Source organism: Sphaeramia orbicularis, chromosome 1 (genome assembly GCF_902148855.1).
Source record: "Sphaeramia orbicularis chromosome 1, fSphaOr1.1, whole genome shotgun sequence".
In the NCBI taxonomy this organism is placed as follows: Eukaryota; Metazoa; Chordata; class Actinopteri; order Kurtiformes; family Apogonidae; genus Sphaeramia; species Sphaeramia orbicularis.
In genome coordinates this window covers 46,990,638-47,009,063 of record NC_043957.1, presented here as the reverse complement: position 1 = coordinate 47,009,063, position 18,426 = coordinate 46,990,638, and the positions used below count along the sequence as shown (strand labels likewise).

The 18,426-nt window shown below is 37.7% G+C and overlaps 1 protein-coding gene across 1 annotated transcript in view; it reads left to right on the top strand.

Annotated features, from left to right (window-relative positions):
• tbck (TBC1 domain containing kinase) overlaps nucleotides 1-18,374 on the top strand; it is a 44,550-nt gene extending 26,176 nt beyond the window's left edge. Inside the window, exons 23-27 of the mRNA XM_030140503.1 lie at nucleotides 653-825; nucleotides 7,725-7,888; nucleotides 10,260-10,419; nucleotides 16,456-16,643; nucleotides 17,968-18,374. Coding sequence (XP_029996363.1) covers nucleotides 653-825; nucleotides 7,725-7,888; nucleotides 10,260-10,419; nucleotides 16,456-16,566 — 608 coding nt within the window. The 3' untranslated portion in view covers nucleotides 16,567-16,643; nucleotides 17,968-18,374. The remainder of the gene's footprint in view (nucleotides 1-652; nucleotides 826-7,724; nucleotides 7,889-10,259; nucleotides 10,420-16,455; nucleotides 16,644-17,967) is intronic.
• Nucleotides 18,375-18,426: the final 52 nt, after the last annotated feature.

Below are 18,426 nucleotides of genomic sequence, written 5' to 3'. Positions count from 1 at the left end.
AATGAAATGGCTTCGACTAGAAGATCTTGCAAAAATAAGCCTGACGTATTCTGCTACATCTGCGGTGAATACATAATAAATAATAAATACATCCTGTTAGAAAATGATTTTTTTTCTCTTAAAACCTATTTTGGGTGAGAACTATATAAAAAATCAACTGATAAAGTCACAAAAATGTAATCAATTTTGTGAGAAGATCAAATTTTTCAAATCAAATGAGGAAAAAAACCTGACCTGATTGAGAAAAACAGATGTCATTTTTGGATTTAGTGGTGCAAAATGGTCCTAATTCAGTCAGTAATCAATGTGTCCATGAATCCATCAACCTCTCATCCCAAGGAGCTCTCATTAGTGAGACTTGCTGTTGTTCATTAAGAATTCCTTATATTCTTAATGCAGTTCCCTATATGGATAGATACTTCCAGAGAGACAAGATAAAAACGGCCAAAAATTCAGCTTGGTGATAAAATGTGTTTGGGGCTCAGGTGAGGAACATTAGCTAAACTATGGTCGGTCATTAAATTAAAGAGCCACCAGCGTCCCCCGGACCAAATACCAAGGTCAAGCTGTTTTTTGTCTAGATCTGTCTGAACTATTACATCATCACCTTAGTGAAAATATTTAATCTAATTGGAGTTATTATACTGCACAGAAATTGACATTGAGCGGTGCGTCCGTGAATCCATCAACCTCTTCTGCTGGACGCCAAAGAGCGCTACATACAGACAACATGCTCAGCCACCGAAAACTGCTGGTGACAACGGCTTCGGGAAAACAGCAACATACTACTCATCTGACTACCAGGACATGTCCAAGACAGATCTGGTGAGTATTATTAATTTATTTGTACCTGTATTTAATTCTTCCTCGATTGACACCAGTGTCCTGGGTCAGTTTTCATGCTTCAGTGAACAACGCTAATTTGAATGGTGCAAAATAAAAGTCTTCTGCGCCTGGAAGCATAAGGGTTAATATGAGATCTGTCGCCACGGATGACAAGTTCCATTGGTCTTTTTTTTTTTTTTTTCATACTTAATTTTTATTTGTTTTATCAACAGACAATACAACATAGAAACTAGGGGTCACTGGTCGAACACAAAATATTTGTTTATGTTTATGTTTATGTTTACGCATTTGGCAGATGCTTTTTTCCAAAGCGACTTACAGGGGAAAACCAATTAAATATCTCAATCAATCAAATTTTATTTATATAGTGCCAGATCACAAAAAAAGTTATCTCTTGACATTTTATATATAGAGTTGGTCAAAACCAGACTCTAAGTCAATTTACAGAAACCCAACAGAATCCTCCAGGAGCAAACACTTGTGACTGGTGACAGTGGCGAGGAAAAACTTTCCTTTAACAGCAGAAACCTCGAGCAGACCCAGACTCCTGGAGGATGGCCGTCTGCCTTGACCAGTTGGGGTTAAAGAGAGAGGGTAGAGAAGGGGAAAAAGAGAGAGCGATAGAGATAGAGACTGGGGGAGAGGGGGAGAAGGGGGGAGTAGGGGGAGACACATGGAGGCGGTTGAGGATGAGTGAGTGGTGATGATGAGGGCAGGGAAGAGGCCGGACCACCGCAGCAGGTCCAGAGATAATCCTGGAAGAATCTGTGGTTATCCTGGGAAAAACCTTATTAGAATATTTAAAATGGAATGTTTGAAAGTGCTAGGATAGGAGGTGCTCTCGGAAGAGCTGGGTCTTCAGGAGCTTCTTGAAGATAGGCAGGGATGACTCTGTTCTTGTAGCACTTGGTAGAGCGTTCCACCAACGTGGAACGACCCATGAAAAGAGCCTGGATTGTCTTGTACAAGGTCTGGGGACCACCAGACTACATTCCCCAGACGAGCGGAGTGGTCGAGGGGCGACATAAGCTTTTATTAGTGCACCTAGGTAGACAGGAGCAGACCCACTGAGAATTTTGTAGGCTAGGATTAAAGATTTGAATTTGATGCGGGCAGCTATGGGTAGCCAGTGTAACTCAATGAGTAAGTAGGTGACATGTGCCCTTTTAGGCTGATTGAAGACCAGACGCGCTGCTGCATTCTGGACCATCTGTAGTGGTTTGACAACACAAGCTGGGAGGCCCGTTAGAAGAGCATTGCAGTAGTCAAGACGGGAGATAACCATAGTCTGCACCAGGAGCTGGGTGGCCTGTTCGGTTAGGTATGGCCTGATCTTTCTTAGGTTGAACAGAGTGAAACGGCATGATCGGGTGACAGAGGCAACGTGATCCGTGAAGGTCAACTGATTATCAATCATGACTCCCAGGTTATGTACTACACTAGTAGGAGCCAGAGGTATGGAGTCAATAGTGATGGAGATGTCCTGCTGTATGGTTGACTTAGCTGGGAAGACCAGCAGTTCAGTTTTGGACAGGTTCAGCTGAAGGTGATGGGCTTTCATCCATGCAGATATGTCAGAGAGACAATCTGAGATCCGCACTGAGACTGTGGAGTCATCAGGTGGGAATGACAGATAGAGCTGGGTATCATCAGCATAGCAATGATATGAGAAGCCGTGTGAGTGGATGATCTGACCGAGTGAGGTGGTGTATATGGCAAAAAGGAGGGGGCCCAACACAGAGCCTTGGGGGACCCCTGTGGTGAGGCGGTTAACTGCTGATGTGTGCCCTAGCCAGGACACACTGAAGGACCGACCAGTAAGGTAAGATTGAAACCAGGAGTGTGCGTGGCCTGTGATGCCCATGTTCCAGAGTATGGATAACAGGATATCATGATTGACAGTGACAAATGCTGCTGATAAGTCCAGTAGAATGAGTACTGAGGACTTGGCTGCTGCTCTAGCCTCTTTCAAGGCTTCTGTCACAGACAACAGAGCCGTTTCAGTGGAGTGGCCGATTTTGAAGCCAGATTGGTTGATGTCAAGGAGGTTATTTTGGGAGAGGAATTATGTGACCTGTTTGAAAACCACCCTTTCGATGGTCTTAGAAAGGTATGGGAGGAGTGAGACTGGTCAATAATTCTCCACTTGAGTGGGGGTGAGGGAAGGTTTTTTGAGTAGTGGTGTTACCTGTGCTTGTTTAAGTACTGTAGGAAATGTTCCTGATGTCAGTGAAGCATTAATCACATGTGTGATTGGTGCTGTGATAGTAGGCGCAACAGACTGTAAGAGGTTGGATGGAATAGGGTCCAACAGGCATGTTGTAGGACGGCTAGAGGAAAGGAGTTTAGACACCTCGTTCTCTGTGAGGGGAGTAAATGAGGGGAATGACGCAGTTGGGCTTTTGTCAGTTGAGTTAGTAGTAGCCATAGTCAGGGGAGAAGAAGCAGTGTGTGATGATGATGATGTTGAAGAAGGAGGCGTGCAGTCTATGGGTGGATCAGTGAACTGACTGCTGATAGTAGACACTTTATTTGTGAAAAATGAAGCAAAATTGTCTGCTGTCAGATTAGTAGTGGGCGGTGGAGGTGGAGGGTTGAGTAGTGTTTTAAAGGTTGAGAATAGTTTCTTGGTGTCGGTGGCGGTGACAGAATGAATTTTGTTATTATAGTAAGCCTTCTTCGCAGCAGTGACACTGGATGAGAAGGATACCAAACTAGTAACTAGTGACAAACTAGTAATTATGCTTTGTTTTGTTTATAGTCCAGCCATTTTCTCCAGCACTTAATGAAGATATGTTCCTTGGGCCGTAGGTAATAAGTCCATCTTTCCATAGAGTAGATTTCCTCTATTACAGCCACTGATCCTCACGGGGTGCATCAGTTTTGAGCCAGTTCCTTGTAATGGCCTTTTATAAAAAGCAATTATAAGAATTTTAAAGAAGTATTTGTCTTCTCTCTCTAATACATCTCCTGGTAGCAGTCCCAGCAAAAAAAAACTTGGGGGTCCTTTGGAATCGTGAAAGTCATACAAGTCCATCTCAAAAAATTAGAATATCATGAAAAAGTTCAATATTTTTTTGTCACTCATTTCAGAAAGTGAAACCCATGTATTGTATTGACTCATTAGACATAGAGTGAAATATTTCAAGCCTTATTTCTTGAAATTTTGATGAGTATGGCTTACAGATAATGAAAGAGAAAACACCTTTGTAAAGATATACTTTTATGTCAAATATTTCAGTGTAGTTTTAATTTATTACAATTTAATTTTATATACCAAATATTTGGAACCATTATTTACTTTTAAACTCTTTGAAAAGGTTCCTTAACCATCTTTGTGTTATTTATGCAAAAAATTATATAAATTTTTCAAATCGGATTTTATATTTTGTGTGTGTTTTTTGGCCTTTTATGTTTATGTAGTAGGTTAAAGTGAAAAAATAATAGGCAGATGGGATAGATAAAGTTGTGCTGAAAAAAAAAAAAGATACCAAACATGGGTATAGTAAACATTTCTTTATATAGTATATAAAGGCAAAATCAAATATACTCAAAAATGGCCAAAATAGGCTCAGACCTCTAAGGTTTAAACAGCACGGGATAATCCTTTGTTTTTATTGAAGTACTTACAATGACTCTGCAGGTCACAACATTGGAAAAATGTCGAAAATAGTTTGTTCATCAACATTAATAGCTCAACTGCAAGATAATAAAAAAGTAGTGTTATTTCTCAGTAATTAAAATGTCATTCAGATTCATTTTAAGTTCCTTTCAGCACAGGTGGTTAAACCCAGCTGAACAAACAAAAATCTGGTGCAGAAGCAACATGTGATGGGAGACATTGGTGTCGCTGTGTTGCTTCTGGAACTGGATTTCTTTTACTTGCATATCTGATTTCTTTTTCATAGACATTTTTTTTTTTTGTCAGTTGAAGGAAGTCATTACCATCTTCCGCTGTTTACTAGTTGTTACACACGGACATGCCGGTATCATTGTGGCAGTAATAAACTTTTTGCAAATTGCTGTTCTTCAGGAATAGGCTGTTATGATATGAAGAAAATCTGCAATTTGTGATAACATTATGCACTATTGCATGGCAATATTACTTGTGATAAGTAAAGAAAAAAATTGAAACCAAATAATCTGACGGTAGCTGGGGCAGAAGATGTGAATGCATGGTTTGAGTAAATCGACTGTTTCAGGCAGTCTTTTACAATATGTATATAGTGCATGTTCGCATTGAGATGAGTATGACAATGGAATTTATCACTAACTAACTTTTATAGTATTTCCTTCGAACTAATGAAACTCTTTAGGATGTTTCAGAAAACTGGAGGAAAAATAAAAACTGAACTGGAAGATAAAAGAGAAATTGATCATTGTACCCCATTTGTAAGGGGTTATTTATTCAAAGGCTGCTGTTTTTCACTGCGTTGGTACATTGATTTTTATATTTGACTCTGTATGCATGTATTTATTGTCAGAGGTTGAGTGATGTCAGATTAGAAGTTGAAAATGAGAAATCAAAGACGAGAGGGTTGGTCATGACAGTAACTCATAAATCTTTGAATCCTAACACAGTGTAAATTCTACTTTCACAATTAAACAAAGCTTTTAGATCTAATGTTTGGGTTTTTTTTTAATGATTTGATTTCATCAGGTGTTAAATTGATCTTAGATCACTATCGTTTTAGGTTTTTTAATTTACGTTTCTTCCTCAAAGATGATGGTTAATTGTCAGTACACCTTCCTTTTCCACCTCCCAAAGTAACTCTCTTGCATTTATTAACATTCTTATGAGAAGGGTAATTGTGTTGAAATGGACGTCACCACGGGTCCCTTCCTTTATACCTTGGCTCAGTGATGTCCTGTATTTCCTCAAATTGGAAAAAATTTGAATGACACTTCATGCCTCTGCTGATAAATTCTCACAAATCTGGAATCCTCTGTTTCAATTAGTCAAAAAAACTAATTTCCCCTTTGTTCCAGATTGACCTTTATGGTAATTTTTCTGTTTGGTCATCTTCTCTTTTCTGTCCAGCAATTTACCTTGTGTAACACACATCATTATTCTAAATGTGAACACTCCAAGCCCTTTTTTGTGTTCTTTCTTTCTTTCTTTCTTTCTTTCTTTCTTTCTTTCTTTCTTCTTTCTTTCTTTCTTTCTTTCTTTCTTTCTTTCTTTCTTTGTCTTTCTTTCTTTCTTTCTTTCTTTCTTTCTTTCTCTCTCTCTTTCTTTAGGATCCCCATTAGCTGTACCATAGATACAGCTATTCTTCCTGGGGTCCTTACAATAATCTTTACAACTTGTCAATGCAAATAACATGCAATATAATCATACAAAACAGTTTTCACATCCTACATAACATACAAAAAAACAGACAAAAATACAGACACAACAGCTCCTTTAGGTCAGCAGCAGTATAATATATACAGTACATATATTCAATTCACCCAGGTATCAATCATCTATGGTCAATAGAAACCAATAGTTTCTTAACTGATTTCTTAAATTCATTTTTACAGTTTCTTGTGTGATGTGTTCCAGTAGTTTGTTCCATTCTTGCATAGCTCTGTATATTACCATTTTTTTCATTGTATTTGTTCTTGATTTGGGTAGTGTAAAACTATCTCTGGTTGTCTGCCTGGTTGCATAGCTATGTCTATCTGAACTAAAACAAACATTTTTGTACAAAATGGATGTTTTTTTTTTGTTCTAATAATATTTCTAAAGAAAACCAGTAATGAATAAAGTAATCTTTTTTTTAACAGAGAGCCAGTTTAAGTTATTATGCATCTCAATAACATTTATTCTGTAATGCAATGCAATGCAGTGCGAGCGGCTCTGTTTTGTACAATTTGCAACTTTTTAATATTTTCTTGTGTTGTATTTGACCATACTGCTGGACAGTAATCCAAAACTGACAGTACTAAGGATTGAATGACCAGTTTAGTTAAACTAGGTGACATAAAAGCTGCACAGCTTTTGACCACAGAAACAGCATTTCCCATCTTGGTCGTCATATTATCAATCTGTTTAGTCCAAGACAATTTGTTATCTAACATAACTCCCAGTAATTTTGTTTCTTGAACTTGTTTCACAGATATTTTATGTATGATGAGATTCAATTCAGGTTGATGATGTAGAGTATGGGTTGAGCCAAATATAATACTGTTTGTTTTTGATACATTAAGAACCAGCATATTTTTCCATATCCATTCAATCACAGTTTGTTTTGTTTAATTTTTTGTATACATGTAAAAAATTAGAAATTGTGCAACAATTCATTTTCAATTGTTTTGTCAAGATTGGGAAAAAAAAAAAAAAGATGATGGTTCACCACTATTCTTCCAGGTTTTGATAAAGCGTTGGACATTTTGTAACCAGTTTTAGCAGTTATTTTCTATGCTAGATGTTTGTCAATAATTTGACCCTTCTGAAATGGTTACATTTGTTCCACAATCACAGGATATGTCGTCTGCCATGGCTGTTTAAGAAATGAGAAGCTATTCACTGTGTCAGTTAGGGTTAAATAACTTATGGCTGCTGAAACCTTTTAATTAGTGCAGTTATTATTCAATGGACGGATCTGAAGTATTTGCACAGTTAAACCCAGGTTGGGACTGTTTTTGGCCAGTCCGTTTGTTACTCTCTTCAGAAGTCAGTGGAATGGTCTTTTAAAATCAGTTGGAGATATTTAAATAACACATTTGGGTTAATACAGCTGTTCTAATGAATACAGACTTGTATCATTTTAAAATGAGAATATGTTTCCTAAATCTCTCATTAAATGTCTTTCAGTAATTGTCTAGAACCTTGCGGTGCAGTTGTCTCTTTTGTGGATCTTATCTTCTTTCATCCTCTCTCTCTCTTATAGTCTCGGGAGCCTTTGGCACTGTGTGACCTGAAAGCAGAAGTTTCCCCTCGGATCTCTGCCGAGGACTTAATCGATCTCTGTGAATTGTCATTGGCTGGACCTACCAAAAGGACCAGGGCAGGAAAGCCTAAAATTGTTGCAGTCGACATCCGCAGTGCAGAAGAGTATCCTTACTGTTCCTGCTTATGATGTCTCAATAGTTGAGTTTTTTTCTACATGAAGGTAATACCCCGGTTAATGACAGATCTACCCTGGGGAAAGATGGGAGCTATTCTCAACCCTCTCATTTTCACTGTTTTGTCATTGCTAGAACCCCAGTTCTGCCAAATTACTTAGTATCACTGTCCTCACTCACCTTTTAATAGCTACAAATAAGATACAACTACAAAAAAGACAGTTAGAAGAAGTGAAAAAGTGAAAACGGTGAAATATTATCAGGTTTTCTGATAAATTCAAGTGAATAACATATTTTATTCTGGCTCTATATCTTAAAGTGCAAATGAAATAAACTATAATGATAATGTTCATTGTTTCAAGCTGTCTTTACACAGAAAGTGCAACTCACAGTATATGATATGTCACAATATGTTGGCCACAGTAACAGTAATATCAGCAGTCTCCCAGTATGTAATACACTTCAGGCACAGACTTCCAGAATCAAATCAGTTTATTCGCCATTTGCAGAAAAACTGCATTGGAAAACGAGTTGCAAGAGCTCAGCATAAAGATATATAAAAGACAGTACAAAGTAAAAAACTATGAAAAATTACATGAACTAGAAGCACTCGGAGAGCGCAGACCTCCGCCAAGGCTGATCAGTGGCCCCCCTTGTGGGCCCCCCCACCCCCGATCACCACCAAAATTTAATCATTTCTTCCTTATCCCATTTCCAACAAACCCTGAAAATTTCATCCAAATCTGTCCATAACTTTTTGAGTTATGTTGCACACTAACGATCAGTGGCCCCCCCTCGTGGGCCCCCCCACCCCCGATCACCACCAAAATTTAATCATTTCTTCCTCATCCCATTTCCAACAAACCCTGAAAATTTCATCCAAATCTGTCCATAACTTTTTGAGTTATGTTGCACACTAACGGACAGACAAACAAACAAACAAACCCTGGCAAAAACATAACCTCCTTGGCGGAGGTAACAAACAAACAAAATAACAAACAGACAGACAGACAGACAGAGACCCTGGCAAAAACATAACCTCCTTGGCGGAGGTAATAAGAGTAATAAAAAGACAGATGCCCCCGTAGATCAACCAACACTCACTTGGACAAAGTGCATGAATATAAAGTGCGTTATCTATACACAAATACAAAAATAAACTAGAAGCACTCGGAGAGCGCAGACCTCCGCCAAGGCTGATCAGTGGCCCCCCCGTGGGCCCCCCCACCCCCGATCACCACCAAAATTTAATCATTTCTTCCTTATCCCATTTCCAACAAACCCTGAAAATTTCATCCAAATCTGTCCATAACTTTTTGAGTTATGTTGCACACTAACGGACAGACAAACAAACAAACAAACAAACCCTGGCAAAAACATAACCTCCTTGGCGGAGGTAAACATGCACCATACATTGTAAAGTATGTGATATGGAGTTGTTAAGGCTACGCACAACACTGGGAAAGAAACTGTTGGCAGACCGAGAGGTAGAACATTTCACATTTCATTCCATATCCATGTTTGCCTCAATACAGCACAAGGAGAGTCATTATATAGCAGTTGTCTACTACTGCGTGTGTTTGCATGTGCAAGGGTTAATGTACATACACACAGTGATGAGTAAATCTTACATAGAAGCACTTTCCGATATAGATATTTCTTATCCATATTTTTCATTGTGTTTGATGAGCTGATGAGTAGTGTTTGCAGATTAGTTGGTTTACTCATGTTTTATGTTCCTTACACAAATCCAGAAGGGGTGAGCTTCAATATTCAGCTCATAAATGGAATGGTAAATATGTAAGAATTAAAGATGCATTAATCAAGGACTAGTGGATAAAATAAAGACAAATCATCAAGTGAAATAAACCGTGTCCCTATCCAACCAGTGGCATGATCAGCATGTGCACAGCTGGAAATAATATATATAGCTTTCTTGATTTGTCTTTATTTTGATTTTGCACTTCTTTGTGTGCTTTTGTGCTTTGCTGCTGTAAACCTGGAATTTCCCCTTGTGGGACTAATAAAGGCATAGCTTATCTTATTTTATCTTATCTTATCTCTTAAATTCCCACACTGGAGCCTCCTGATAGACAGAGGTTAACTCCCATTTTTCAGTTTTGATTATGTAACATCTTTTGACAGAGATTGTGTGAACACAGTAACTTGAGAAAGAAGTTGAGCTTGTTCTGACATGTCTGTGAATAATAGTGTCCAAAGCTGCTCTTTGAGAACTAGGAGCATTTTAATTATCACTGACTGCTCATTGTTTTCTTGTGTTTTCTGTCCAACTGTGAAATGGTGACATTTTAATACTTAAGTGCATTCAAAGCTTTGCTCCTTAACCTTATGGCTTCCAGTTTTAGCAGAGGCCATATTTCTGGCAGTGTCAACATTCCCTTTGGCACAGTGTTCAGCCCTGATGGTGAGCTGGTGCAGTGTCCTGCGACAGGAATTCTCCAGAACTCCAGAGGGCGTGTCATTGTAGTGATCTGCCACGCCATGAAGAGTGCAGCCATGGTGAGAAAACCTGTCTTCACCTGTGTACAGTCCTATGCATTAGCGGACGCACTGTTTAGCCTCTAGAAGGGTTCTCCAATGAATTACACATTTAGAAATAAGCTAAATGTAGAATTCTTTGATTTTTTTGACTATGACAAAATGGGTCGATATGTCTTACACATTATCTACAGTGGTGTTCAAAAATATTAGAACACTTGTCAAAGTGCTTTATTTGTTCCCAGAGCCTGAATTTCACTTTTTTGCCATTGCAAAAGGTAAGGCAAAAGTACTGAGAATATTTCACCTACAAATTTATCAGTCCAGTCCTTTTTTTTTTTTACATTTTACTCTAATCTTTGGTGTGGCCCCCCTCGGCAACAATCTAAGGAAACTCTCTGGAATGACCTTCTGAGAGCATGAAATGACATTGGGGCTGAAACTCTCAGAAAATACATCGACACAATGCCAGAAAGATGTGCTGCTGTGATTGTTGCCAAGGGGGGCCACACCAAAGATTAGAGTAAAATGTAAAAAAAGGACTGGACTGATAAATTTGTAGGTGAAATATTCTCACCACCTTTGCCTTTTACCTTTTGCAATGGCAAAAAAGTTAAATTCAGGCTCTGGGAACAAATAAACCACCAGTTTCTTAAGATTTGACAAGTGTTCTAATATTTTTGCACACCACTGTAGTTTATAAAAATAACTAGAAGCACTCGGAGAGCGCAGACCTCCGCCAAGGCTGATCAGTGGCCCCCCCCGTGGGCCCCCCACCCCCGATCACCACCAAAATTTAATCATTTCTTCCTTATCCCATTTCCAACAAACCCTGAAAATTTCATCCAAATCTGTCCATAACTTTTTGAGTTATGTTGCACACTAACGATCAGTGTTCTAATATTTTTGCACACCACTCTACATCTGATAAGTGTCCTGGGAGGTAGAAAATATTGATACATACAAGTATTAACATATCCCATTTATTGATTGCATTGATTCTGAAGAAAATAGTATAGATTTTTAATTAATAGTTTAGATTGGTGTTTTTCAACCTTGGGGTTGGGACCCCATGTGGGGTTGCCTGGAATTTCTAGTAATTGATAAAATGAAGAAAAAAAACTTACTAATAAAAAATATATAGTGAGTTGACAGAGACAATCCCAACACATAAAAGACATGACAAACTGTGAAGCTGAAACTGAAGCACTGTGGTTCTGTTTATCTTTCAAATGTTCATTGTGGTCGGTTTCAGATGCTGCAGTTCTTTCATAATTCATAGTTTGAGTTATTGTTTGTTCAGTATTAATTGTCAGCCTTGTAAATCCAAGCTGGACTGACTGTACATATCCTGACCCAGGAAAATCAAATTCTCACTTTGTGCAGTAATCTACACCTGGCTTTTCTGCCTCTGTCCACAATAATATATATATATTATATAGCCTAAATGTCATCTAAAATTAATGTGTATTTGCAACATAGTGTAGCAAACTATTACATGATCAAAAACAAATTAAATTTTAGCAAAAAAAAAGGCTTCATTTTGAATGTCTGGGGTCGCCAGTAATTTGTGACGTTAAAATGTGTTTACGAGCTAAAAAAGGTTGGAAACCACTGGTTTAGATTCATATTCATGGTAGTTCATTTTATGTGGCGTCCAAAGGTTCACTGTGAAAGATTTAGATGGATTGGGGAGGTCGTAAATGTCCCTTTACTAAGCTCATCCTTAAAGCAGCTACTGTTTAATCCTACAATACTAACCATATCTATGTAAAGGATGCATGTCAAACTTTCAGGACAAGTGAAGTGAATCTGTCTGTTAGATAAATCAGTCTTTGACATTTCAGTGCGCAAAAACAACCTCACTCACATCAGTGTTAAAGAAATGAGGACTGCCTATTGATTAGAAATTCTCTTCTTTTTGGAATAAATGAGCCTAACTTCGATTTAAAGAACTCAGCAGGGATTGTGCCCTCAGGCAACAGCCCACTTTAACAAGGTGTCCTCCTTCCATGTGTTTTCCAGTTGTTATGCCTAATTTCAGTGATAGAAGCAGCAGCAAATGCGTAGCTGGGATGTAATACAGGAGCATGTGACTTAAGGGTTCAGTGTGTGATTTATGATGGCCACAGAAAAACAGTAAAGGCACCCACTCGGGGGGGGGGCTAACTTATTTTGTTGATATAAATGACTGAGTCTCAGTTTTTATCATTGATTTATGTGCATTAACCCTTAGGGGTCGTTTTTGAGTACTTTTGATTTTGCCTTTAAATACTATATAAAGAAATGTTTACTATACCCATATTTGGTATCACTCTGTTCAGCACAACTTCATCTATCTAATCTGCCCATTATTTTTTCACTTTACCTACTATATCAACACAAAAGGCCAAAAAACACACAAAAAAAGATAAAGTCCGATGTGAAAAATGTTTATAATTTATTGTATAAATAACACAAAGATGCCTAACGAACCTTTTCAAAGACTTTAAAAGTGAATATTGGTTCCACATATTGGGTATATAAAATCAAAATTGTAATAAATTAAAACTATACTCAGATATTTGACATAAAAGCATATCTTTACATTGGTGTTTTCAATGCCAAATATAAAGACTGGTTGGCTCCTTGGAATTTTTTTACCAAGACATCTGGAAATTAGGGTCTGGAAAAAGTATGGCATTTTGAAATTTCAAATGTGTAGGAACCCTGATTACACAATGATTGTGAAGCTGTGGTGTTTTGTAAGAGGCTGACAGTGTAGTAAATAAAAACACAAACATAATCAACATCAGGCTTAACTCAGACTCAGCTTTATTGTCATTCTGTCAACATTACATGATAGAATGGAATATAGTTACCCAGGTCTCAATATTTGGAGCATGAGAAAGATAAAAGGATAAATTATAAAATAAAATATATGAAATCTAAATAAGATAGAATAAAAACTGTAATAAAATATGCAAAAAATAATAAAAATAACTTCTTAATAGGTACAAAATTACACAGTATACAGCAACAGTACAGTTAAAGTGATGGTACATGTGGCAGCAGCAACAGTGATATAAAGTAACAGCTGTGACTGTAGCAGCAGTTCAGGTGCATGGTGTATAGAATTATATTTGTGCCAGTTTCTTGAGCGAGCAATGATAGATTCTGAGCACACAATTAGAGATTTTGAGCACATAAAAATATATTTTGCAAGCACATCAATTATATTTCAAAAAGAAATTATGCTGGAGCGAACAAAAATCGATATTGTGCTCCATGAATGCGTTTGCATGTTAGTTTTACTCATAACGTTCTCTCACAAATTCTTTCCATGGCGCACAAACAGACCGCTGCGCTCGCTCACTTTCCCCTTCCCTCTCTCGCTCAACCTCCCTCTCCCTGCACGCTCAGGTTGTCGTGTCCGCACGCTCAACTTGACGCACACATTACAATTGGGCCACAAAACCAACCAATCAGAGAGCTTGCGGAAGTACACTCTGATTGGCTGTTCGCTCTCCAATTAGCTCGCTAGTTACATTTCCCAAAAAAAAAAGCGCTCGATGAGATAGACACGGATCGGAAGAGGAGGAATTGATTCTACACAAACTTTGGTCAGTATTTATTATTATGATTATTGTCTCGGGTAAAAGAATTTCATTTGAACTCAAAGAAAACCTTTATCCATTTACCGTCCAGTTTTGACGCAATGAACAAAAAGGTTCCACTCGGTCCCATAGACTCCCATAGAAGCCAGGCTTCAACAGGGAAATGCATTGACCGTAGATCGTATGAGGAAACAGCGCAACGGGAATGTATGAGAAGTGAACAACATGGAGTCTGATGATTTGTGATAAAGCTGATTCTGAACGAACTCGTCTGTGAGATGAACGTGTTTTAACACGTGTAGTCAATGAAATGTCAACACAACCAAACATATTTAACCATTTAATTTTCATAATGATAGGGGAAGCCGGGCTTCTCTTGCAGTCTATGAGAAATCGCCACTGGTGGACACCCGCGGCTTATAAACCGGCGCGGCTTATACGTGTACAAAATTGATTTTCTTTCTAAAATTTGGGTCTGCAGCTTATATTCAGGTGCCGTCTATGTTCCGGAATTTACGGTATTTAATTAGGACGATGTTTAAAAAAGGGTAATTGTCAAATCAGATTTCATCTCTCTTGTGTCTCTGGGCCGTGCTACCGTAGGCTCCTCCTCCTAACTGTAAGAGTGGTTGCCACAGTCTTTGGTCTCCACACACCAGTACAAAAATGCCATTTGCTAAGGAGAGTGAGAAGTTTGTGGCTAAAAATAGCAAGAGCAAGTCGGTTGTGTGGAATTGGTACGGCATCGAAGTTTCCAATGAAGACCAAACCATTCCTCGCTTCAAACTCAGCCTAAAGGTGGCATCAGTCAAAGACAGCAGCACAACCAATTTATTTCAGCACCACAGACTTCATCACATGCCACAGTGGGAGCAGTGCATTGCATTGCGGGCTGCACCCAAAAATGACATGCCGGCTAAAACGCCACCACCAGCCCAATATTGGTCCTATCAGCTTGCCATTTTTATTAGTCTCTTCCTTGACTAAAAATAAATAAGTATGCCAAACTGCTGCAGTCAGCTCTTGTGTGATACCTGAGACACACACAGAGTCCACTTCCCTTTTATAATATAAGATTCCTTTATTGTCATTATATACACAGAGCATATACAACGAAATTCAGATGCACTTTATGGAGACGGTGCTTGAGTAAAAAAAATACACAATATAAAATACAAAATATTTCAATAGTATTAAAAGAGCTTGAATAAATAGTAAAAATATCATTTATTCCATTATTGCACATTGTAGATTTTTGATTATTACACATTGTTGATTATTGTTGACCATTACACATTGTTAATTATGATTATTGCACATTGTTATATTCAAAAGTATTTTTTGGTAAATTCTTGTGAAATTCCCATTTAAAGAACAAAAAAAGGGAAGAATTGTTGAACTGTTTCATGACTCCACACCCACACAGCAGATAAATGAGTACATCCAGAAGGAACATTTATTTAAGACGCTGCCATCATTCAGTCTGTCATTCGTCAATGTTAAGTAAAAAGGCTCACTTTCAGATCGGTTTCATAATCAGATTACGTAACACTCAAGTACAGAGAAACCTCACCACAACCAGTGCACACACGTTTATATATGAATCAACAGACAGGCCATTTGATTTACTGTTAAAACTAAATAAATCCCTGCATGAATGAACTGTTTGTTACACTGGTCTGCAAGGAAAATGCTTCCAGAATAAAAGTAATGTAATTTTACCACATTAGAGTCACTGATAAAAAAAAAAAATCAAATAAAAAATGCTGGTTGGCTGAACTTTCCAAGATACAGCCTCGGGTCAAAATGTGAAATTCAAGAATTAACAAGAGAATGGGTTTGACTCAAAAGGAATATTTGTCTCTGAGCTACAAGATCTACTTCAAAACACTGTCTGCACAATAGAATACATTCACTTTACAGGTTCTATTTAGTGGAAGATTTATAAAACTATTATATAAATGTACATAAACCAATATATATGTGTAATAACACTTAATCATATACCTTGAAAACATCAGCAAACCGGCACTTTTGTCATTTATTTTCCAATTAATCTTATTAAAATACGTAACATTTAGCACATTTAATCTCTGAAGCAAATCATTTCTAAAAAATTGTAGACCAGTGTTATCTTCTTAGTAGATCTTCTCAGTTCAACTTGCTTAACTGTGTTTTATCTTATAATATTTCAATCTTTGCTTATTGATAGCATCATATGCAATTTTATTTTTACTTCTCATGATCAAAATGTTGTGCAGAATTTTGCCTGGTCTTCGAAATCTAAGCTTTTATCGTCACCCCATAGATACAAAAGCAAGTGTTCATGACCTGGAGCCAAAATCAGTCCAGGCCAGTCAGTCAGAACACATTTAAGGTTTTATGAGATTTGTGCCTGGAAAAATAGGACTTTCAGAAAAATAACTACCTTTGTCTCCTTTTTTCTGTTTTGTCTTCCCAGTTTGCAGCACACCTTGTCAAGGTGAATTTCTCACGGGTTTGCATTTTAGATGGAGGGATTAACAAACTGAAGTCCACTGGGCTCCTGACTGTCCCCTCCCCTCAGATATGACCCCCTACCCCAGCTTCAGCTCAACACAAGGAATGGCTGGAAGGACTGCACAGCATTTTGAGCTGGATAAGTATCATTAGTCGCTTTTCCATTGACCCTCAAATTGCGCAAATATAACTTGTGCATAAAAATTTACCTAATGGAAAATGACAATTTCGCCAACAGTCTCATTTTTCGATTAAAAGTTTTGGCACCGGCAAGAGGTGATTTTTGGGGCGTAGCGCAAATGGTATATCACGCAAAATTGCAATGGGAAGACCTTTTTTCGCAATGAGAGTCAGGTGAATTAAAAAAACGGATGTAGGTGTACGTTACAACAAACGAAGAAGATGAAGAAATTTGTCGCAGCATGTGTGGGCACACAAGGAAACCTAATCATTTTTAGCTTACCGGTCGACAAGCTGTAAGCTGTTGTCGTCATGCGGCGTCCGTCGTCGTCATCTGTCGTCCGGTACAAAAATTTCAATTGTCTTCTTCTCCGAAACTACATTTCCGATTGACTTCAAACTTGGTATACAGCTTCTTTATGATGATGTCAACAAAAGTTAGTGAAATTATTTGGATCCAGATCTGATTCTGGATTTGGTGCCACTTTGAAAAATTTCCACATTATAAGAGATAGGAAGTGCATCGATGCAATAACTCAGTAAATATAAATGATATCAAGTGTAAATTTCTACAGTCCAGCCCTGATGGGGAGATGACCAAAACATAATGTCCACATGCTGATCAGGATCTTCTTCTGGATCCGGGAACTTACGGAAAATTTATCGTGGGCTCTTATGGGGACAAGATTTCAATCGTTTTCTTCTCCGAAACTCCAGTTCTGATTGACTTCAAACTTGGTATACAGCTTCTGTATGATGATGTCAGCACAAGGTATTGACATTATATCGATCTGGATCTGATTCTGGATTTGGTGCGACTTTGAAAAATGTTCCCATTATAAGACAGAGGAAGTGGATTGATCCAGTAAATCAGTATCAATGATATCAAGTTGGAATTTGAATTTTTTACAGATCTGATTGGAATATGACCAAAACATGGGCTATTTCTGTAATATAATAAATACACAGAACTGGGTGATAAGAAATTGCACCTGGATATATTTCCCAAAGCTTTTAATTTGGCCGGTAAGCTACAGGGCCATTGGTCCTATTTTTTAAGTTAGTACGAGATAGAGGGGTAATATATAATAATAATAATGAATATATCTGTAAATCAACACCATATTTACGTTCATCGCCATGTTTATGGAATGACTTCTCATGTCATCTCACGATAATAAATAAATCGCATTTGTGATTTAATGGAAAAACCAACATTACGCACTTCTGTTTTTTCGACATTTAGTCAATATCGGTAAAGCTTTGCGCAGATGTCCAATGGAAAAGCGACTAGTGTATTAAGACTTAAGGTTAGCATACATTTCAGTGAAACTTGGATGAAAATGTGCATTAAATGACACCTTTGATCAGACCGCGTAGTTCAGTCTTTATTTTGAGTGAATCTTTATTTGCTCTGAAACACCTGCAGTTGTTGTAGCCTTGAGGTGCACAATTGAACTCCAGTGATGTTAGTGAACTGTCTGTCTGTCTGTCAGAGCAACATAATCAATGGAACTGTATTATGCAAAGCAATTATATTGTTACAATAACAAGTACGCAGAGGTTTGTGATTCTGATTTACCTTTCGTTGCATTCCACTTTTTTTTGTACATGTCACTATAGTGTTGTATGTATTTGTCATATGGATGCTATCATTTTACAGTTGTTTCTAATAAAGATGTCTTTTGAATCTGAATGAAACAGGTCAAAGTGCTGATTGTTATTTTAACATTTCATCATTTTCTGCGGCATT